This window comes from Sesamum indicum, linkage group LG15 (assembly GCF_000512975.1).
Source record: "Sesamum indicum cultivar Zhongzhi No. 13 linkage group LG15, S_indicum_v1.0, whole genome shotgun sequence".
In the NCBI taxonomy this organism is placed as follows: domain Eukaryota; kingdom Viridiplantae; phylum Streptophyta; class Magnoliopsida; order Lamiales; family Pedaliaceae; genus Sesamum; species Sesamum indicum.
Window position 1 is genome coordinate 5,535,102 of NC_026159.1, and position 23,831 is coordinate 5,558,932.

A 23,831-nucleotide genomic window follows, 5' to 3' on the forward strand; every position below is an offset into this window, starting at 1 on the left:
ACTAGCAAGCTCATTGCCATCCACACCAACTTCATTTTACATACACTAGGTTATATCATCATAAAAAGGTGCCAGTGGGGACCCTGTGCCAGCTGAATCTGGCTTATGGAAGATATAGGCAACTATGATCTATATATTTTTGGTTGATATTTTTTTTTATTGGCACATCTCCTAGATGATAACTCCAATAGTTGGATAGGCACCATGAAAAATAGATATTTCGAGAATTTTGGAGATTTTTTAACAATTCCCAACCGACCCTTAAATCTCTCAACATTTGCTTCTATAAATAGAGATTTAGGTAAGTTAGCAGATACCTAAGCTTTCTACAACAAGTCCACTTGATTTTCTCTCATTTTCATGCACTCTCTATCCGAATTTGAGCACCAGTGTTCCACTATTTCATCGAATCTTTACTAATAAATATTGAAATAGTAACCTCTATTTTTATAAATTAATTCCCTAATAGCCTTAAAATTTTGAAGAAAATTTTTTAATTCTTGTGGTGTTACTAAACTCTATTACATATCGAATTAGTACGCAATTAATTCCAAGTAACTAAACATAGCCGACAAAGGATGATTTAGGTGTTTACAGCTCTGGTTAAAGGTTGAAAACCATAGATCGGAAACTGATCATACTGACCAAATATATAGCACGTTAATCCGACCTGATCTGAATAAAAATAATAGAAATAGTTAAGTATATTACAAAAAATTTGAGTTTTCACTACATTATAAATAACTACGGCATAAAAATTATAGTAAATCAATACTATTAACAAAGATTCATAAAATCAAAGTAAAAATTTAAATTTTTACCATAATTAATCAACAATCGTCATGATTTTTAGTTATGATCAAAATATTTGCCATGATTTTGGCCACACATGCAGAAAACGGTTTATGACCGTTGTGAAGTCATGGTTGATTTTTTGTATTTATCACGATTTTTTTTCTTTTGATTATAATAATTAATCGTAGTAAAAAAAATAGATTTTTTTCTATTGGTCACTCAAATTAAAATTATCATAATAACTAATTATTTAGCAATTTGATTCGGGTTAAAAAATTTCAACCAAATTTATGGACATAAAACGATATAACAAACATTTCAATTATAAAAAGATTAAAAATAAGATAAACATAACTAGTGCATGGATTGAAGCATATCATGACTAAGAACCACAAATTTTCTTCATTAATGAACTGAACAGTACACTAGTATACAAAGAGCTAGAATAATCTTCAGCAAGACTTGACTAAAACGAAGCTGGCCTGGAAACCCGCCGGTGATTCCGAATAGAAGACTTGGAAGCCGCCCGAGAGAAAATGCTCTCCCAGATTTCAGAAAAAGCTTCGACGATCATCCCATGGTAATGCCTGGAATTCAACGACAGAAAGCAATGCAGCAGCTGTTCCAAGTCTTTCGGGTCGAACATCTGTTTCTCCAAAACCATGTCCATCATCGAGTTCTTGAAATCCTCGTAAGGGTCCTCTGATCTCTTCACGATCGCGAAACTTTCCCTCACTTTCCCATCAACCGTGCACGGAATTAGCTTGGTGAACACCGAGAGCCTCGCTGGAATCTCTACCTCGGCCGGCGGCGGCTGCGGATGCGGCTGCCTTCGCTTCGTGCGCTTGGAGACTCTTCTTTTGTTTCTCCTGTGTGTCAAATTTGTGGTGATATTGAAGACTTGCGTCTCCCGGATGGGCTGCAACTGATTGAATTCGGAGGAAGAGTCCGTGGAGAAGGTTAAAGATGAGGAGAGCATGGTTTCAGTCTCCTCTTCGTCTCTTTCGTCCTCGGCGCGGGTGCGGGCTCCTCCTTCACTGCTGACCCATCCGCTGTCGCCTGACGAGGTGCTGATGCGGAGTCTGCTCGGTACGTTGTTCTTCTTCTTTTTCCCGCGTCTTTTCTTCTTCTCGGCAGCTGACGGCGGCGGAGTTGGGGGCATGGGATGAGCGAGTGACAGGTCGTCTTCGGAGGAGCTGTAGATTTTCCGGCGAGGTGTGGTTGGTTCGTATATCTTGGCAACGACGTGCCATTTGTCTTCCTTCTGCCACTTGAATTCTTGCGACTCAGTCCCGTTGAGGTGGTCTTCTGGAGTTTGTTTATCGGAAGGCGAACCGCAGGCAGCGCCGAAGGATATGAAGGCGGAGGAGAGGCGGTGGTTGAAGGAGGGGCGATGGGGCCTGGAGAATGAAGGGATGGGATCTTCAGGGAGAATGGAAGGGTCTTTGGATCGGCAAGACTGCAAAGTGGTGGTGATCACTCTGCAGATCCTAAGCTTGAAGCGCTTCGCCATGGCTGCCGGTTTTAGCGTGTGAAGGTGGAGATGTTGTCGCTGTGTGAACTGTGTATACATGTGGAAAATGAGAAGTTTATATAGACTAGCTAGAGCCTGGCCCTAGAGCGTCTGCCACCAAATACATAGGATGGAAATTCTATCCAATGCCGCCTTCTTAATGTACCATTCAAAAAAAAAAAAAAAATCAATAATTATATATAATAAGTATATCACATTTATTATGCAATTAATTTAAAATTAAAACACTCATATCATCTCTCAGAAAATATAAATTATATTTTTTTAAAAAAATAATTAAAATCGCATTAAAAAATACTTCATTTATACATGTACCAATTCTGTTAGGATGAATCGTAAATATGGCTTTTAGTCCAAAAAAAAAAACATTATAATTGTATGCGTTATATGATTATATCTTGTTTTATATAACTTATTGATAATATGACGAGTTATTTCATTCATCAAATAGCTACAGTTTTATTCAATAACAATGATTCGGAAATAACATTTTACTATAGTAACAATCTTTTAACTTTATAATTACATGTATTTCCTTAAAAGTATAAAAGGATTACTAGCATATATTTGTATACAGAATCCTGAATGCGAGAAAAATGAAAAGTTTATGTGAATTTTTTGTTGATGTCAACGTTTTTCATATAAACACTAATGCAAGAGGTATCATTGTAAATTGATAATTACTGAAGGGGATACAAGTATAATTTCAAAAAAAAAAAATTAAGAAAAAATAAAATTTCGTACTTTAGAAAAGGATTTAAGTATATTTATCCGAATTCTTTTTATTGTATATTCAACTCTACTAATACAATTTGCAATAAAAGATTGGCATCGGAGGATACACTTGTCCATTACAATAATAGATCTTTGTATAAGGTATTATTTGTCTCGTCAGAGGCTCGTAATTTTACTTCCAAAACGTGTCTTGCTAGGAAAAAGGAGTAATAGGGCTTATTCTGCACTAAAATCTTTTGCTAATCACAAAAATAACATTGATATACGTCATTTCTATACGAAGATTTTTATCAAGGACAGATAACCACGACACTAAATAATATGGTGTGTATTCACAATGCCATAGCTAGATAAGTAAACTATTATATGTATTTATTTATTTATTAAATTACAACTAATCGAATCTTATAATAATAAAAAAAAACTATTTTAATAATTTTTCGACCACCTCAAACTTTCGTTTCTGAATCCGTCCTTGCTCTAAAATACTTTTAACATGCATATATAAAATGAAAAGATTTTGATTAATTGCATAACTAGAAATCAACTACATATACATACTATGTAATAATTACATAGTAGTAGACAACATTATTATTACTTACTATTTAAGAATCTTTACTTGGACAAAAGAATATTTATAGTATGAAAAGAGAAATGAAAAAGCCACTTTTTGTCTGGAAGATGTAAGCATATGACATATAAAGATGGATCATTAATGTATATAGCAGTACTCAAGTTGATAAACAAGACAAGGAGGCAGCCTTTTTGGTGAGGATTCAAACTTCTTCTTGCTCTTGCATGTTAAAGGCAGTGGAGATTCAATGGTCAATGCAAGCACCAATTTTCACTTAGAATGTAATAATACTATGTTCCAAGGTGGAATCCAAGGTATTACAATTCTTGAATTTAATAGCATTAGAGACTACCATATAAGCCCTCCTTTACTGTTCGGAATTAAGTCGGAAAGTAATATGTTGTTCGGTTGAAATTTGGCTGGCCAGTATAGAAAAGCGTCGTCTCATTTCGAGATTAAGAGAGCGTTTGGTTAAATTTATTTAAAAGATTTTTTAAGCTCATACAACTTACAAGATGTTAGTCTTATTTTAAAAATAAACTTATAAGCTCATAACTTCTTATTTTTAAAACTTACAAGTTTTTTTTAAAAAAATTTATCGAACATTTTATAGCATCTTATAAACTTTCAAATATTTTATAAAATATTTTAAAAAGATTATAAACTCGTTAAAACACGCTCTAAATTGGATTGCTTCTAGATTAGAATCCCACAATGGGATAATTTTCCCACAGCCCAAAATGTCCTTGTTATTCCCCAAGGGATTTACCTAATTGTCCTTGAGTTTGGCTAAAAGCTAACCACTCATAACAAGACACGTTGACATCAAGTTTGACCAGATGTATTTGTTGGCATGCTTGCATTTGTCCTATTTTCTGCTTTCATGAGTTGACAAGTGACACTATGTTTTTGTCTTAATAAATGTTATTTTGTTGTTTCGTTCATTTATCTCGTATCAAAAAAATAGAAAATAAACACAAGATAAATAAATAGAAAATAAAGAACCATAGAGATAAACAAATTGCGGGGACAAAAATGCCCCTGCAAAATCAGGCTTCATGGATAATTCCGTGGTATTCCCATATGGATTTTTCTTTCAAATTTTTAGGCGTATAGTGATAAAATAACAATTTAAGGAGTCTGTCAATGTTGTTCAAAACAATTCATATCCACGTAAACTATCGATTGTTAGATCATATATGATATCATTATCATATATTAATTTAATAATCCACAACTTATATAGATACAAATTCACATATATAATTTCAAATTTTCCCAATTTAAGGGTGCATAATATCAATAAGACATAAAAGACACAAACCATGATTCGATTTTTTGGACTATGGATTCATCATAATTGTAAACGTACGTACCATACCGGAAAAGGGAGAAAGATTCACGTATGCCCAATCCATATTTTATATATGGGCCTTGGGAGAATGTACTATCTATATTACTTGCACCGTTCCACAAATTAAAAATATTAATTCCAGAAATATAGGGTAAATTACAAGATTTGGCATAATTACGTCGACCCCTTTATTATTAAAAAAATTACAAATATTCCCTCAAATAAAAAATAATTATGCAACCCTAGAAAGTGAAGTAGCATTACTATTTTTTTTAAACAATAAAAAAATAAATTTGAAAAAATATAAAAAATCTAAGGGTGGGTAAAAACAAATAATTTATAAAGAATATTAGTTCATAAATTTTTTATAGAAAATTATAAAATCCAAAAGAGCATTTTGGATATTTCACCACAAAAATGGGATGCAAATTGAAAGGAATGAACTCGTTGTTAGATGGACGTTAAAATCAAAAGAATATTTATAATTTTTCAAACAACAACAAAATATTTACAATTATATCGAATCTTAAACTAATTATGTCGAACAACTAAAATCTAGAGAATAAATCCATCTCATCAGCCTTCTTAATAATATTTTACATGTTAAATACCTCACCACCAAAACACTTTAATAGGGTTGTATATGCTAGTCATATTCTACTTGAATAAAAATGCCAAATAACCACTTCTTCTTATTTTTTTTTTTTTGGGTAAATGTAAGTTTCATTAATAAAACAAGATCGTATAGTATAACAGTGTTCAACTGGTGGTTTCTCCCTCGACAGGCCAAGGGGTACGCCATAATCTATATAACGCATATGAACAAACAGAACGAGATAAATTAACACTGATAATCCTCTGTCTAATATCTTCTACAATAATGGAGGCCATGATATTCGATGGTCGCTCTGTACGCTCAAAGCGTCTCAAATTTCGTTTATGATTTGACAAGTCTTCTTTCTACTAGTATGGGCCCATATAATATGTTAAATCTTTTTCCAACCAAAATAAACATCCCAAAAAATTTGGGTATATGTCAAAATCCCTTAACCATCTTTGGGTTCTCTCAAATGTTACTCTAATAAAGAGGGGTTCAAATAGGCCAAAGAGATAACAAATTCATTCTACAAGTCTATTCGATTTTCACTCGTTTTCTACTCTTCACACGTGTCTTAGGACTCCTTTTTAATTTTCCGCATCCTCTACATGATTTGATACGTTAAACTTGTTAGATCCTATGATTTTACCTAAAATTTCTTATTTTATTCTTTCAAGCATCTTACCGATTTAAATATCAAAATTGTAACTCTTATTTTACAAGTTAGTCCTTCTCGTGTTTTAAACTATACAAAAACTTTCGATCTATGTATTGGTACTGAATTTTAATACGCATCAGTTTCAAAAGAAGATATTATTTTTAAAATAAAATAGTAATCATAAATATTTATATTGGATCATGAAGAAAATGATAATTACACCATAGTTTTAAAATATTTACATATAATACATAAAATTAATATTTTTGTAAATTATAATAATAATAGAAATAATTTATAGATATTTTAATACATATATATAACTAACACCTGTTTAATTTAATACTTTAAAATCTAAAATATGTACATATAAATCTATAAAAATGATAGTGTTATTAACTTTTTTAGAATTTAAGTTAGGTTCAACTCGTCGGGTCTCGGGTTTTGGCAAATTCTTCCGGATCCAACCAATTGCCATTCCCACTTAAAAGAAATGGTAATTAAATAAAATTAATATAAAATTTTAAGTATTGATTATGATTAATTAATATTTATTATAATTTTAATTATGATAAATATTTGATCTTGATAAAACATATCGGCATTATGTGTGGTGAAGATCTCTAGGCAATCTGATACGTATATTACCTACTTAATTACTGCCTCCCAAACACTACCTAACTTAAAAGGTAGAAAAGGTTTGGATATGATGTTCTCCTGCCCACATGAAATGTTGGATGCAAACGAGGCTTATTTTAATTGGTGAAATTACGATTTTATGATTTTAAAATTTAATGGTTCGAACTTTGCTTTATGTGTGGAATATTATTTTATTATAATTATATGTATTATTTAAATTTTATTTATTTAATATTGTTGATTAAGGTATAACTATGATAATTACTTTTATTAGATATTAATATGTGACAAAAATTTAAAAAAAATACAAAATATGATTAGCACACTTTTTAAAAAAGAAAAAAAAAATAGAAATTCAATTTTATGGAATATATATTATTTATAGGAAAAAGATATAGTAATTGAATTTGAAATAGAAAAAGGTATTTGTGACGTGTGTTGATATAATTTTAAGTGTCTTGTTCTGGTACACCACAATATTCACGGTTTCAACCTTTTAATATGAATTCTATAAGCTAAGGTTGATGTCCGGTGATCAAGTTCTATTGAATGTGGGGATATTTGCTCATTTTATGTAAATTATTGTAATTTATTTTCAATTATATTGATGTATTGATTGAATCGAGAGTTATTGCGATTTGTTATTTATTATTTTTAGTATATTGATATATTGATTGCACTGCTAGAAAAATTGAAATCTATTAAACAATTGTCTCACTTTAACATGCCTCGTCGCGTGCGAAACATGCACTTCAATAAAAAATTTGAACCCAAAATGTTTTTTTTTTTTTTTTTTGCATGACTTGATACCTTATTAAATAACCACATTATTTAAAAGTTTAAATGTTATAAAAATTTATTTGTTAGACAGAAGCAAATGTTTGTGATATCATCCTAGGACCTAAATTAATCTGATGTATTGCACCTTCCCACCGTATAATGATCCAAGTACCTACATACGAGGTAGGGAAGAGAAGATATTTTATCTGCTACAGTGTCCATCGTAGTCGTGGTGAACTCCCACCTTCTGTATAGCGACGTCAAAGGAAAAAATGGTCTATGAGTGTCGTTTTCGGCCCGTAAGCCCATTCTCATTGGCCATCAAGGTTGACTATACCACACAGTATAATTGACCACTGATGATCCCCAACTCATACACATGAGATCACACTGGTGAACCTGTTGACTTCAATCACTCGCCAGTTTCTGGGCAACATGAGACTTTTTCTTGTACATCCCTTTTTACTTTTATTTATATATATATATATATATATCCATTTTTATCGAACCAAATAGGCTCTAAATATATTTTAGATACTTTTATAATTGATGAGTTATAAATTGTATTTAGGTTATGTTATTAGTAAAGTTGATGGATCATAAATTGTTGTATTTTATGAAATATAGGGAGGTAAATCACTATTTATTTTTCATAAGGGGATAAATTTTTACTCATTTACGATATCACAAGGGGGTTCCTTACATTTTCTTCTATATAAAACCTTTAAGTTTTAACTTGAAATTTCAGATGACATTTGGATTGGTTCATTCGATTTTTAATAAAGTATTTAAAAATATGATTTCAAATGATTCTGTATTAAAAGAATTTTAAAATCCATCAGCATTCAAGTAAACATAATTAAAGTTTAGAGCCCAAAGATTTGAAATCAATTAAATTAATTAAGGGTGCATTTGAATTATGGATTTGGATTTTTAAGTGAAGAAATTGAAATTACTCTATTTAAAAAGCATTTGAAATTCATCAATATTTAATTAAAAAAAAACTAGGATTGGCTTGCTTTTTTCTATTTTCATTTTTTTAAGAAAATATATATAAATTATAATTCTATCTAGAATTTATCGTTTTAAATTATAATATAATATTTTTTAAAAAATTTAATTATCTTGAAATATGTTTTAATATGTAAATGGGCAAATTATTCCTAATAAAATTTTAGCAATTTATCCCCTATTTAGGAAGGTAAATTGCATAATTTTAAAAAACATAGGGGATAAATTGCTAAATTATTCATAGGGAGATAATTTGTACATTTATCATATCACAGGAGGCTAAATTGGATATTTTCCATGATAGCGTGGTTGGGGGTATAGGGTTTGTTATAATTATACTGAATCACATCGAGTCGAAAATTTAATTTATTAAAATTTCTGCACACTAAAATAGCATATACACCAAAAATTGAATTGAAGTTTTCAATTCAACCCAGTTTATAGATCAAACTATGCTTATACATCTCTCATACTCTAATGAACATGAGGAGATACATTTTCACCCTTAAGATGGTAGTCGGTCGTTAAAGATTTTTTTAATCTGAAATAAGTAAATCAGGAACAAATATAAATTTTTATTAAGTTTTTTTTGTTAATATCAACAAATTCAATGAATTTTGAGACAAAACAAATATTATGTGGGGCACTTGCCTATATTATTATATAGTATGTCAAGCAACTTGACGTTCAAACCGCAACGCTATATATGATATAAATGTCAAAGAACAAAATTTGACTACTCCTTATCTGCTGTCGATGCGGGACGCTGCCTACGTCATTATATAATTTTCCAAAGAACTTGATGTTCAAGTCCCATCCCAATATATAAAATAAATATCAAGGAATGAAATTTGACTTTGGAGTCCATCCAAACGACGCCTTAAATGTATTTTCTATGTACATGTATATCCAAATTTATCACATGGTTCCAAAATCCAACCATCTGACACTAATAAACTTGGCTATATTTATTGCAATTGACACGAAATGAAGTCCAAATTAATCAGCTAAAAAATGTCGAAACTGGCGTCTGATCCCAACACCGTATTATTGGATCGGATTCGTTTATAGGATCTTATCCACATCTTGTCCAAACAAATTTGACTATGAATTATCCAAATAATTACACAGTTCCAATGTGGATAGAAAATAATTACATTATTAATCTTCTTAACAATCTGAACCATTTTGACAAAATCATGGAATTCAGTTAGAATTTGGAGATTTTCCAAAGGAGATGGAATCCTCAACAGTCAATATATATACATTTATGGAAAACTTTTACATATTTTTGCAATTTTCTTCTCAACTCTATCCATTCAGTTGTTTCCATATGTACATCATAGATTATCTCTGTGAAAATTATCCACAAGAACTTTATGAAAAAAATTGTAATTTTAATTCTGTAAGTATGAAGTATGATAATATCAGTCTTGTGTTAATCTATTTAACAATTTTAGTCTTGTGTATTACCACTTGTTATGTGATTGATATAATTGAAAAAAAATAATTGAATAAGATTTGGATAAGAATTTTTCTAATTAAATACTATACTTCAAATATGTCAAGAAGTTGACTCGTATTTTGTTTAGACTTCTGATGTGGCTCGACAACTTTTCTTATCCAAATAATTTTAAAGTGTCTTCTACGACTGCATTCAATTGTCTTTTTGTTACTTAGTCGGAGATTTTTTTTCCACATAAAATGCCTCGCATTCGCATGCAATTATAGTGGTTAAGTCATAAGTGTGTGTAGTGGGGGATTTCCTGGGGCCTATCCATTGAACCGTTTACTTTCTTGGTCGACCTAAAACTATGTCTTTTTCTTATATATAGTTTGCAATTGTTGCGAGTTTTGTGCTTCAGGGGTTGTGAAAAAACCAGTTGTTTGTGATAATGACGATGATGACGACGGAGACGGGCGAGATTAGCCGGAGAAAGCTTAACAAGTATGCCTGTGCTTGTGCTGTAGTGGGCTCTATGATATCTATCATATTTGGCTATGGTGCGTTCTCTCTCTTTCGCCCTCTACATGTTCATATGTTATGGTTTAGTCGTGTTAACGACAAAAATTAACATTGTTGTTAATGATTTCGTTTGTAATATAAGGATACAGTCCATCCAAGATTGGTGGATTAATTGATATGTGAAATCTTGACAAGACAACAAGCATGACATGTTTGATTTGGCAATTAAAAAGGATCGTCCACTCATGCCGACATGTTTAACTAAGTAGTCTTGTTATTCTTAATTTGCAGATACTGGTGTGATGAGTGGTGCCATGATTTTTATTAAAGAAGAGTTCACAATCAAGGAAGGACAAGTCGAAGTCCTCGCCGGGATCCTAAACCTGTGCGCACTCGTGGGGTCCTTGTGCGCCGGAAGGACCTCTGATTACATCGGCAGAAGATTTACGATAGTCATGGCTTCTGTAATCTTCATGTTGGGTTCAATTCTCATGGGGTATGCCCCGAATTATGGAGTTCTTATAGCCGGAAGGTGCACGGCGGGTGTCGGTGTTGGCTTTGCTTTGATGATAGCGCCGGTATACGCTGCCGAGATATCATCAGCCAACACCCGTGGTTTCCTGTCATCTTTACCGGAAATCGGCATCAGCGTGGGCATATTGCTCGGCTACATTTCCAACAACGTGTTTGCAAAGTTGAGCCTGGAACTTGGGTGGAGAATGATGCTTGGAATTGCGGCGGTCCCATCTCTTTTCTTGGCCATTGGGATTCTCAAGATGCCCGAGTCTCCGCGGTGGCTCATAATGCAAGGAAAAGTCGGGGAAGCCAAGAAAATACTGTATAAAGTATGTGATGATAGTGAAGAAGCTGAACAACGGTTGAAAGACATCAAAAGGGCCGCCGGAATAGATGAAAACTGCACCGCTGACGTCGTCAAAATCCCGAAATCAAGAACCGAAGGTGAAGCCGGAGTGTGGGGAGAACTGCTCATCAGGCCAACCACTACCGTCCGCCGTATGTTAATTGCCGGCGTCGGGATCCATTTCTTCGAACATGCGACTGGAACTGAAGCTGTGATTCTATACGGCCCGAGAATCTTCAGAAAGGCCGGCGTCATGGCGAGGAGGAAGCTGCTGATGGCTACAGTCGGAGTCGGCCTGACAAAGCTGACATTTATAACGATTTCCACCTTCATAATCGACAAAATAGGCCGTCGAAAACTGCTGCTTTTCAGCATTGCTGGCATGATTGTGACGTTGACGGGGCTAGCCACCTGCCTGACGGTGGTGGAGCGCTCCGACGAGAAGCTGTTGTGGGCGCTGGTGCTTAGTTTGATCTTCGTCTACGGGTTCATAATGTTCTTCAACATCGGGCTTTGCCCTGTTTGCTGGGTTTACAGTTCCGAGATATTCCCGACGAAGCTGAGGGCGGCGGGGGTCAGCATCAGCGTGGGGGTGAACAGGGTGATGAATGCCACGGTTTCAATGACATTTTTGTCTCTGTCGTCGGCCATAACCATTGGTGGGGCCTTCTACTTGTTCGCCAGTGTGTCAGTGGTGGCCTGGTTTTTCGTCTACTTCTGCTTGCCGGAGACGAAGGGGCGGAGCCTGGAGGAGATGGAGGAAGTTTTTAGTAAAGATGGCGATGACAAGAATGAGAAGAAGCAATTGGAGCTTGTGAAGAGTTGATTGTATGTCGCCTTTGTTGTGTTTGATCATCTAAAACGAATCAATCCCTTCTGTCACAACAAGAATGGAGATTGGAATTTAGAATTGTAGTTAGGTAGTGAAATGTAATGCAAAAACTTCCTAATGCATCCACTTCTTTAACAAATAGTTGGATTCCGCAACTGGAATACAAAATACAACATGATTTTGAAATAGAAAATTAAATTCAAAACAAGTTGAATTTGAATGTCATGTTTGAGCTCTTTACTCTGAGTTAAGTGTTTACTCCATGTCTTTTTATTCCTTCATTAATAGATTTGAGGATAGGTATATCAGGACATGCATGTTAAGGAAAAATTGAATAAAGACCATTACAACAAAATTCTTATCCTTAATATTAAATAAATTAAATCTAATCAACATCAATTATTCAGTAGACACAAAATATGGGATTCCGAACCCATAACCTCTAAGATCATGAGACCTCAAGCAATTTAATACGAAACATGTTGGCAGATGCATGCTGTGGGTGGGGGTATAGAGAAGCAATTATATTCCTTTTCAAATTCATATGTCATCTTTTCTTTCTTTTTTTTTGAAAGAAATTTGAATGTCATCTCAATTGTCTTTTTCAACACATAAATTTGTAAATTTTATAATAATATCCGTTTAATTATATATGATATGTTTTAAAGTTTTAAAATTCCTAATTTATTTAAAAGGCGTTTTTCCTAACGCGAAAAAAGGCTGATCAGTTATACAAGTTAGGTTTCGTTTGATTAGGTCATGTACCCAAAATGTAGGGTCTTTTTCTAAAGTAGAAAAAGTCTTGATCAATTATACTCAATTTTTTATTTCAACATTTAATTATAGTCATTTATATTTGTGTGTGAGGATGACCAAAGAAGCTTTTATATGTGATTTAATTTTATCTTCTATTGATAATCAGTATGTAATTGTTATAATTGTCAGTTGTTGTTAGATTATATATACTTGATATTGATTATTATTATCGATTTATTCAATAAATAATAATTCATCACTTTCACTTTAAACAAAATCATCTAAAGTAAGCGATCATCAATTTATTATTGAAAAGACTGCTTTTTATTTTAAGACTTTTGCCTTTGAGATGCTTGAATTAAGTGGATTTAAGTAAAAAATTGTTAGAAACTCCTTATTAGTTTATGCGACTTATTGATACAATTATAAATATTAAATTATTTTCTCAAATACTTCAACTTAAACTTTTTTTCACCTTTTAACATTCTAAACTTTCACAATTCCTTAACTTACACCCTTCTTAAAATAATTTACTCCCACCACAAACGTCGGAGCTTTTGCGAACGCCCCTGAAAAATATAGATAAAAAAACACTATTGTATGGAGAAAATAATCTTGTAGGAAGGTGATGAAAAAAGGAAGTTGGGAAAATATGTGACGTGGCTTGCAACTCGATCGGCGCCTCATCATGTAAGATATTGTCCGTGATGTTATATATGAGCCTCACAATTTTAAAGAAGCATCGCTAAAGAGAGGAAGCAATGGAATTTATAAATTACTCAAACTCCTCATCTGCAATCGATGGGGACACTTGCTTATATCATTGTATAGTCTGTCAAGCATCTTGACGTTCATGTCGCAACATTATGTCTTAAATAAATATCAAAGAATGAAATTTGACTACTACTTATCTGCTAGCGATGCGAGACGCTGCCTACATCATTATATAATTTTCCAAACAACTTGATGTTCAAGTCCCATCATAATACATGAAATAAATGTCAAGGAATGAATTTGACTTTGGAGTCTATCCAAACGACGCCTTAAATGTATTTTCTATGTACATGTATATCCAAATTTATCACATGGTTCCAAAATCCAACCATCTGACACTAATATACTTGGATATATTTATTGCAATTGGCACGAAATAAAGTCCAAATTAGTCAGCTAAAAAATGTCGAAAATGAAGTCTGATCCCAACACCATATAATTGGATCCGATCAGTTTATAGGATCTTATCCACATCTTGTCCAAACAAATATGACTATGAAATATCCAAATGATTACACAGTTCTAATGTGGACAGACAATAATTACATTATTAATCTTCTCAACAATCTGAATCATTTTGACAAAATCGTGGAATTCAGATAGAATTTTGAGTTTCCCCAAAGGAGATGGAATCCTCAACAGTCAATATATATACATATATGGAAAATTTTACATATTTTTGTAATTTTCTTCTCAACTCTATCCATTCAGTTGTTCCCATATGTACATCACAGATTATCCCTGTGAAAATTATCCGCAAGTAAATTATGGAAAAATTATAATTTTAATTCTGTAAGTATGGGTATGATAATTTTAGTCTTGTGTTAATCTATTTTACAATTTTATCTTATAAATTTAAAGATTTGTCACATTGAGAATAAAATGGCCGAAAATGTACACCAAATATTAGGTAGGTTGCGTGCATGTAGGCACTTTTCCGACAATTTTTTGAAAAATCCCGATTATTTTTATTTTTAATATTAGAAATTTTTTGGATTATAAAACAAAATTATCAAAATGAATCATATAGGACTAAAATTATCACTCTCGTACTTACAGAACTAAAATTACCCAATTTTACTTTTTTAAATGTAGCAGTCTTCTTGGTTGGACTTTGATAAGAAAATTTTAATTTAAATTGAGTTTTAGTAGTTTTGAACGTTCATAGTATAAGTGTATTACACTTGTTATATGATTGATATAATTAAAAAATAATAATTGAATAAGATTTGGATAAGAATTTTCCTACTTAAATACTATACTTAAAATATGTCAAGAAGTTGACTCGTATTTTGTTTAGACTTCTGATGTGTCTCAACAACCTTTTCCTATCCAAATAATTTTAAAGTATCTTCTACGACTGCATTCAATTGTGTCTTTTTGTTACTTAGTCGGAGATTTTTTTCCCACATAAAATGCATCGTATTCGCATGCAATTATAGTGGTTAAGCCACAGTGAGTGTAGTGGGGATTTCCTGGGGCCTATGCATTGAACCGTTTACTTTCTTGGTCAACCTAAAACTATGTCTTTTTCTTATATATAGTTTGCAATCGTCGCGAGTTTTGTGCTTCAAGGGTTGCGAGAAAACCAGTTGTTTGTGATAATGACGATGAAGACGGTCGAGATTAGCCGGAGAAAGCTTAACAAGTACGCCTGTGCTTGTGCTGTAGTGGGCTCTATGATATCTATCATATTTGGCTATGGCGAGTTGTCTCTCTTCCGCCCTCTACATGTTCATATATTATGGTTTGGTCGTGTTAACGACAAAAATTAACATTGTTGTTAATGATGGTAACGTATTTCGTTTGTAATATAAGGATACAGCCCATCCGAGATCTGTGGATTAATTGATATGTGAAATCTTGACAAGACAACAAGAATGACATGTTTGATTTGGCAATATAAAAAGGTTCGTCCACTCATGCCGACATGTTTAACTAAGTAGTCTTGTTATTGTTAACTTGCAGATACTAGTGTGATGAGTGGTGCCATGATTTTTATTAAAGAAGAGTTCACGATCAAGGAAGGACAAGTCGAAGTCCTCGCCGGGATCCTAAACCTGTGCGCATTCGTGGGGTCCTTGTGCGCCGGAAGGACCTCTGATTACATCGGCAGAAGATATACGATAGTCATGGCCTCTGTATTCTTCATGTTGGGTTCAATTCTCATGGGGTATGCCCCGAATTATGGAGTTCTTATAGCCGGAAGGTGCACGGCGGGTGTCGGTGTTGGCTTTGCTTTGATGATAGCGCCGGTATACGCTGCCGAGATATCATCAGCCAACACCCGTGGTTTCCTGTCATCTTTACCGGAAATCGGCATCAGCGTGGGCGTATTGCTGGGCTACATTTCCAACAACCTGTTTGCGAAATTGAGCCTGGAACTTGGGTGGAGAATGATGCTCGGAATTGCGGCGGTCCCATCTCTTCTCTTGGCCATTGTGATTCTCAAGATGCCCGAGTCTCCGCGGTGGCTCATAATGCAAGGAAAAGTCGGGGAAGCCAAGAAAATACTGTATAAAGTATGTGATGACTGTGAAGAAGCTGAACAGCGGTTGAAAGACATCAAAAGGGCCGCCGGAATAGATGAAAACTGCACCGCTGACGTTGTCAAAATCCCGAAATCAAGAACCGAAGGTGAAGCCGGAGTGTGGGGAGAACCGCTCATCAGGCCAACCCCTATCGTCCGCCGTATGTTAATTGCCGGTGTCGGGATTCATTTCTTCGAACATGCGACTGGACCTGAGGCTGTGATTCTATACGGCCCGAGAATCTTCAGAAAGGCCGGCGTCATGGAGAGGAGGAAGCTGCTGATGGCTACAGTCGGAGTCGGCCTGACAAAGCTGACATTTATAATGATTTCGACCTTCATAATCGACAAAATAGGCCGTCGAAAACTGCTGCTTTTCAGCATTGCTGGCATGATTGTGACGTTGACGGGGCTAGCCACCTGCCTGACGGTGGTGGAGCGCGCCGACGAGAAGCTGTTGTGGGCGCTGGTGCTTAGTTTGATCTTCGTCTACGGGTTCATAATGTTCTTCAACATCGGGCTTTGCCCTGTTTGCTGGGTTTACAGTTCCGAGATATTCCCGACGAAGCTGAGGGCGGCGGGGGTCAGCATCAGCGTGGGGGTGAACAGGGTGATGAATGCCACGGTTTCAATGACATTTTTGTCTCTGTCGTCGGCCATAACCATTGGTGGGGCCTTCTACTTGTTCGCCAGTGTGTCAGTGGTGGCCTGGTTTTTCGTCTACTTCTGCTTGCCGGAGACAAAGGGGCGGAGCCTGGAGGAGATGGAGGAAGTTTTCAGTAAAGATGGCGATAACAAGAACGAGAAGAAGCACTTAGAACTTGTGAAGAGTTGATTGTATGTCGCCTTTGTTGTGTTTGATCATCTAAAACGAATCAATCCCTTCTGTCACAACAAGAATGGAGATTGGAATTCAGAGTTTGTAGTTAGGTACTGAAATGTAATGCAAAAACTTATAAGCTCCTAATGCATCCGCTTCATTAACAAATACGATAGGTACATCACAACATGCATGTTTGGAAGAAAACAGAATAAATTGATTACAATCATTCCAATCGGATATTAATATCTATAAAAAATTATTACAATAATATATTCTAATCAATTAATCAAAATCTTAGTGAAAAGTTAAAAAATTAAAAGTTACATGTTGGCAGATGCATGCTTTGGTTGGGGCTATAAATAAGCAATTATTATTCCTTTTCAAATTCATATGTCATCTTTTCTTTTCTGTTTTTCTAAAGGAAATTTAAATGTCATCTCAATTGTCTTTTTCAACACATAAATGGTAAATTTTATAATAATATCCGTTTAATTATATAAGATATGTCTTAAAGTTTTAAAATTCTTTATTTATTTAAAAAAAACGTTTTTCCTAACGCGAAAAAAGACTGATCAATTAGTTTTCATTTGATTAGGTCATGTACCCAAAATTTAGGGTCTTTTTCCAAAGTAGGAAAAGTCTTGATCAACTATACTCCATTTTTTATTTCAACATTTAATTATAGTCATTTATATTTGTGTGTGGGGATGACCAAAGAAGCTTTTATATGTCATTTAATTTTATCCTATAAAACTAATATAAGATTTAATGATTGAGCCAAAATAATAAAAAAATATTTTGCTGTTAAGTTTTGGAGGAAAAACTACGTGCTATTTGTTAACTCCATCGAGAATGCAGGAAAATTCTCAGTGAAAGTACTTTTTGAAGGAACTTACGGGATAATTAATCAATCAAATAAAAAATTCTATTCGAAATTGTTTTTTAGTTTTTTTTCAAAGTTTTGTATTTGATTCGATTTTGATTTTTAGTTTCGGTTTACCGATCTGTAATGAATACGATAAATATTAATTTTATTTATTTTTAAATTTAATCTTTACACACATATTATTTATATTATTTTTGTTGTTTTACTAATTAAAAATTATAAAAATAAATAAAAGTGGAATTATTATTTTTATTTACCTTTAATATTTTTAACAAAAATTCAATATACTTACGGGATAATTAATCAATCAAATAAAAAATTCTATTCGAAATTGTTTTTTAGTTTTTTTTCAAAGTTTTGTATTTGATTCGATTTTGATTTTTAGTTTCGGTTTACCGATCTGTAATGAATACGATAAATATTAATTTTATTTATTTTTAAATTTAATCTTTACACACATATTATTTATATTATTTTTGTTGTTTTACTAATTAAAAATTATAAAAATAAATAAAAGTGGAATTATTATTTTTATTTACCTTTAATATTTTTAACAAAAATTCAATATACCATTTTGGAGTACTAAATTTTCAATACGGATTCTGTACTTTGTGGGACGCGGATTCTGTACTTTGTGGGCCAATACAATTTGATGGGCCCCACGGACCCAGATGCTTACTTGTGCCTTGTTAATGGGCCTTACTGGCCGAAGAGGTTCTTGTGGAGCCCAATATTCATATGGCCTTTTAAGATTTTTTTTTTTTCTTATTCTGATTTCTCTCTTAATTTATTATTCAAATAGATAAATAACTATTATTAAAATATGCTAACACTCATACAGTAATAGAATTTAAACATAAAGAACTGAGTTAGGTATCATTAACATAAAAATAAAATTTAATATTTCTAACTTATATAAAATTATACAAAAGTATTAATTTTATGATATTCATTCACATTTTCATGCCAATTTATTAAGTTCTCGTTTATTAGGCTGAAGCGAGTTAGACTAATCAAATGTTTACATTCAAGCATCCGAGCCCAAAAATAATTTCCAACCTAAATACTAAACACTACTTGGATTTGATAACTTATTCCCTACCCCAACAGTTCGAGTCAGCCAAAAATCGGTACGTACAATTCAAATTTAACATAATAAATGAGCCAAAATATTTTAGCACAATGAATCCAAATACAAAGAAGTAAACAATTTCAAAACCCTAGATACGAAGTTTAAGAAAACAATTTATAGTTAAAAGGATAGTTGAGTATATTTTGCATCACTGAACTATGCATGTAATCGCATTTATCCTCACTTAAGCTAAAAAGGTAACAAAAAATTGCCTAATAAAATAATTTGGTATTAATCAGACAAAAATATCCTTCATACTTACCTCCTACATTTCTTATTTTATTCCCTCATGTGTGTTTTATTAAAAAATCTTTCCCATTTTTTTTTTTGTGATTTAAATTTTACTCAAATTTATTAAAATACATATTTATGTAATACAAAAATTATTTGCAAGTTCAATACATGCATATATATATATTTCACCAAATGAATTATTTATGGTAAAAAATTCATGTAAATACATAATGCATATTGTTTTATAAAAAGTGGTGTGTAATAATTTATAATTTTTTATTTAATTACATGTATGCATAATTAAAATATGTCGTATCATTACTTAAGGAACTATAGATTGTAGATCAATTACAATATAGATTTGCATATTGCATAGTGTATAAATATGTGTACGATAAAGATATTTTAAAATTATCTCGATAATTTATTTTTAAAAAAAGTTCAATATATAATAATACAAGCAAAAAATTATGTAAAAAATTTAAGGATTGTAAATTTATATTAAATTGATAGATTTTAAATTCTTTTTCCATAGAATTTAAATTAAAGTATTGAATAAAAATCTTCAGCAATTGGCTTCGAAATATAGATTATAGGGTTAAAGTATGTGCATAATTACTTTGATAAATTTATGTATTCCAACAACAATAACAATATTAATTAATTAATAGGAATTGAAAAAAGAAGAAAAATGAGTAATTCGGAAAGAAAGAAAAGCCCAATTTTGAAACGCACAAAATCATTAAATTACCTCAGGGTCAACCCGCTCTTGCCCATCCCCACCGAAATGCGCTGCCCCTACTGCTCCTCCGGGCAGGGCCGCTGCGCCACCACCGCCGCCGGCCGGAGCATAACCGAGTGCGCCTCTTGCGGCCGCGTGGTGGAGGAGCGGCAGACTCAGCCCCACCACCTCTTCCACCTTCGTGCGCAGGACAACCCTCTCTGTCTTGTTACCTCCGACCTCCCCTCTGCCCCAGTCGTCTCTCAAAACGACGAAGAAGACCCATTCGAGCCTACCGGGTTCATCACCGCCTTCTCCACGTGGTCGCTCGAACCGTACCCGGTTTTCGCACACTCTTCACTGTCGTTCGCGGGGCACTTGGCGGAGCTGGAGCGGGTGCTTGAAACGACGTCGCAGGGGAACAATTCCAGTGCTTCGGGGCCGTCGGTGGTGGTGGATAATTTGAGGGCTTACCTGCAGATAATTGACGTGGCTTCGATTCTTGGGCTGGATTATGATATTTCGGACCACGCTTTTCAGCTTTTCAGGGATTGCTCTTCTGCCACGTGTTTGAGGAATCGCAGCGTCGAGGCGCTGGCTACTGCTGCTTTGGTGCAGGCTATTAGAGAAGCTCAAGAACCCAGAACTTTGCAGGTATTTTTATGCGAACAAGTAGTTTATCTGTAGGATTTTGCTGAAATTTGTTTTTAGATTGTGTGGAAATTGTGGCTACCTTGAGCTCTTTGGTGACTCAAAAACTCGTATTAGGAATCAGGGTTTTGGAAGTAAGTGAAAAGTTGATTCCTCTTGAATTGGGAAATTTTACCTGAATGTTGTATGCTATGGTCTAATGCTTATGCGGTAGGAAGTTGCAGTTAAGATTTATGGCGCTTTTTAGGTTAAAATTTACCGCCCACATTATGCAGGAGTTGATTCAGTCTGCAGTTAGCGATATTAAACTACTGTATTAAATAAAGGATTTGTTGTCTTGTGAAATTTGATAGTAGTATCTTTGGTATTAGCTTTGAGACCTTAAATTTAGCCCCTTTGAACTTCTTGCTCCTGGACCATCTTTTAGTTCGGAGGTTTAAAAGACAGTGGGATGACAGAACGGTCTGATGCTACGGACATTTACTGTTTGATTGGGATTTTCTGCCCAATGAGCACAATCAAGCATTAAAAGCACATCTGCACATGTGTAATTCTCTTCTAATTGATCAAACGAATGTTGTGATAAAGTCAACGTTGTAGGAGCCAACTTGATTGTTGTTTCAATTGAGTTGGTTTTTTTTGTAACTTGAGATGAAGATAATAAAAATCAAAGAAGAAATTTGCAACAGTTTTTTGTTTTCAGCTTATTCAGCTCCATGCCATAGCCCAAGTGCTTTGTGGATCCAACTATTATATTCTGTGAATGATGCATCAAAGTACTTTGTAGGTTAAGGTACATACAATGCCAACCACAAGGTGTGGTTCTTATGCAACTGCACGGACCCCTAATCAAACTTGTTTAAAGCACTAGAACTACAATATAAAAGGTATATTTAGAAGGATAAGTTGTTAACTATTATGTTTTCTTCTAGCTGTGTTTTGTGTCCGTGGCAGCTCTGCCCTTCTGAGTGATGTAATCGCTTCTCAGATTTTCTGCAGTACTAGCCCCTCTTAGAAAAATATTTAACCACAACAAAACTAAAATATTATTTCTAGTCGCGAAGTATTTTCTGGCAGTTTTGAACATGTACTGGTATAAAGAGTTGCACAGGATTGCTGTCTATTAATGTGTTCTGCGAAAGATTTCTGTTTTCCTTCTTGGGCCTTATTCTTTGACATTTTTTTTTCCTGAATTTGGATATACTAGTTTTTAATAAATGTCCCACCAATACAGCTGTCGTTTGACCTATTTGGTCTTTTTATTTGGGTTCCGAATCTATTCATTTGTGCAGTTTTATCGTTAAACAGAATACGGATCTTTTTTTTTTTTTTTAACTTCCAACTACTATCCAATATTGCCACCCTGGAATTTTGGCCGTTGCTTGAGGTAAATGGCACTGATGATTACCACCCTAACACGAATGTGAAGCAGATCCAGACTGAAAGACAACTTGGGTATTTTGATTCTTCATTGTTGGTCATCTCCTTTCCTCCACCAAATCTGACCCTGTTGGCACTAATCAGCTTGGGGAGTTTGCTTATTTAACTCACATGGTGTTGATGATGGTATTGGCAGCATCAGTGGAGTATTTTGTGAGTGAGTCTGAGTACTGGAGTAGTATCTCTTTCATTCTTCTTTCATTTTTCTCTTTCTTCTTTTTGGTCTTTTGTGTTGTGGTGGATGGTGAGTCAGGAAGCTTCGAAATTGTTCAAGTGTTCTCTCAGTTTAGATTGTTTCACAGCAAAAGTGATGGTTGCATTTTGGAAAAATGGTAGCAGCATTGTGATGGAGGGACGGGTTTTTCTTAAGTCTCTGGCTTTTGGCTTGTCACCCAGCAACCAATCTTTATATTTCTGGCTTATTTTGTGAAGTATTATTTCCTTGAAAGTTAAATAGTATTGATATACCCTGAAGTCATAGAAGTTTCATATGTGAAAAGGTGCTTTTATTGTGGAACAGTAATTTCCCCTTGGTTCCAACTTCAGTTTGTCTGTGATGATCAAATCTGCTGTGGCCAAGATGGTAAAACAAGCTAGAGTATCTTCGATGAATGTAATATTACTTAAGTAAGCCTCTATTATATTTTCTGACATCTCTATTGGTTTTAACTTGGTGTCTTCTATTGAATATCAGGAAATATCTAGTGCTGCCAATTTACCACAAAAGGAGATAGGAAAATACATCAAGATACTTGGCGAAGCTTTGCAACTAAGTCAACCCATTAACAGCAATTCAATCTCAGTCCACATGCCCAGATTTTGTACGCTTCTCCAACTTAATAAATCTGCCCAGGTAGTTGCTAAGTCATGTTATGATGTTGTCATTTATGCCTGTTGAAGACTCACTTTTGTGAAATTCTGATCAGTCTTTCAAACTATTCCCTCTTCTTGCCCTAGGGCAGATATACTGTCATGAAGACTGCTCCTAGCTTGTTTCATAAGAAGAATCTTGGAATTTCTGACCGTCACTTCTTCAGTTTCAATTCACAATTTATTCTCCCTAAATATGCACGAACGACGAGTATTTAGAGATACCACTCTGCATGATGGTCATTGTTTTGGATGGTATACATAATGTATTTTATCTCATCATTAGACAGAATTAATCAAGTCGCTAGAATCATGCTTTGAAATAAGAATCCTGTTTTATTATTCATCTGTGAACCTAAACTCCATCAACCTTCTTCTGAGGGGTGCTTTAAATGTTTTCAGGAGCTGGCAACACATATTGGTGAGGTCGTGATCAACAAGTGCTTCTGTACCCGCAGGAATCCCATAAGCATCTCTGCAGCTGCCATTTATTTGGCCTGTCAATTGGAAGATAAACGTAAGACACAAGCTGAAATCTGCAAGGTGACAGGCCTAACGGAAGTCACTCTGCGTAAAGTTTACAAGGAGCTACTGGAGAATTGGGATGATCTGCTTCCATCAAATTATAATCCGGTTGTTCCTCCTGAGAAAGCATTTCCTACGGCTACTATTT

The 23,831-nt window shown here is 34.0% G+C and overlaps 3 protein-coding genes across 3 annotated transcripts in view; 2 read left to right on the forward strand and 1 right to left on the reverse strand.

Annotated features, from left to right (window-relative positions):
• Positions 1,138-2,415, reverse strand: LOC105177977 (transcription repressor OFP7). Its single transcript, XM_011101297.2, has one exon. It carries the CDS (start codon positions 2,366-2,368, stop codon positions 1,262-1,264), a length of 1,107 nt encoding a protein of 368 aa, XP_011099599.2. The 5' UTR covers positions 2,369-2,415; the 3' UTR covers positions 1,138-1,261.
• On the forward strand, positions 10,383-17,340 carry LOC105178355. The gene is made up of 5 exons (XM_020699138.1): positions 10,383-10,685; positions 10,939-12,330; positions 14,606-14,631; positions 15,416-15,575; positions 15,840-17,340. Exons 1-5 carry the CDS (start codon positions 10,577-10,579, stop codon positions 17,234-17,236), a joined length of 3,084 nt encoding a protein of 1,027 aa, XP_020554797.1. The 5' UTR covers positions 10,383-10,576; the 3' UTR covers positions 17,237-17,340.
• LOC105178356 (plant-specific TFIIB-related protein 1) overlaps positions 20,208-23,831 on the forward strand; it is a 4,143-nt gene continuing 519 nt past the window's right edge. The window contains exons 1-3 of the mRNA XM_011101822.2: positions 20,208-20,851; positions 22,983-23,141; positions 23,561-23,829. Coding sequence (XP_011100124.1) covers positions 20,264-20,851; positions 22,983-23,141; positions 23,561-23,829 — 1,016 coding nt within the window. The 5' untranslated portion in view covers positions 20,208-20,263. The remainder of the gene's footprint in view (positions 20,852-22,982; positions 23,142-23,560; positions 23,830-23,831) is intronic.

What these genes read in the sequence shown, in the direction of transcription:
- LOC105177977 (XM_011101297.2), bottom strand. Translation starts at nt 2,368, where the DNA reads ATGTATACACAGTTCACACAGCGACAACATCTCCACCTTCACACGCTA.
- LOC105178355 (XM_020699138.1), top strand. Translation starts at nt 10,577, where the DNA reads ATGACGATGATGACGACGGAGACGGGCGAGATTAGCCGGAGAAAGCTT. An exon ending in CCTGTGAAAATTATCCGCAA is followed by an intron (nt 14,632 to 15,415) that starts GTAAATTATGGA and finishes TCTTATATATAG; the next exon opens with TTTGCAATCGTCGCGAGTTT. An exon ending in ATCTATCATATTTGGCTATG is followed by an intron (nt 15,576 to 15,839) that starts GCGAGTTGTCTC and finishes GTTAACTTGCAG; the next exon opens with ATACTAGTGTGATGAGTGGT.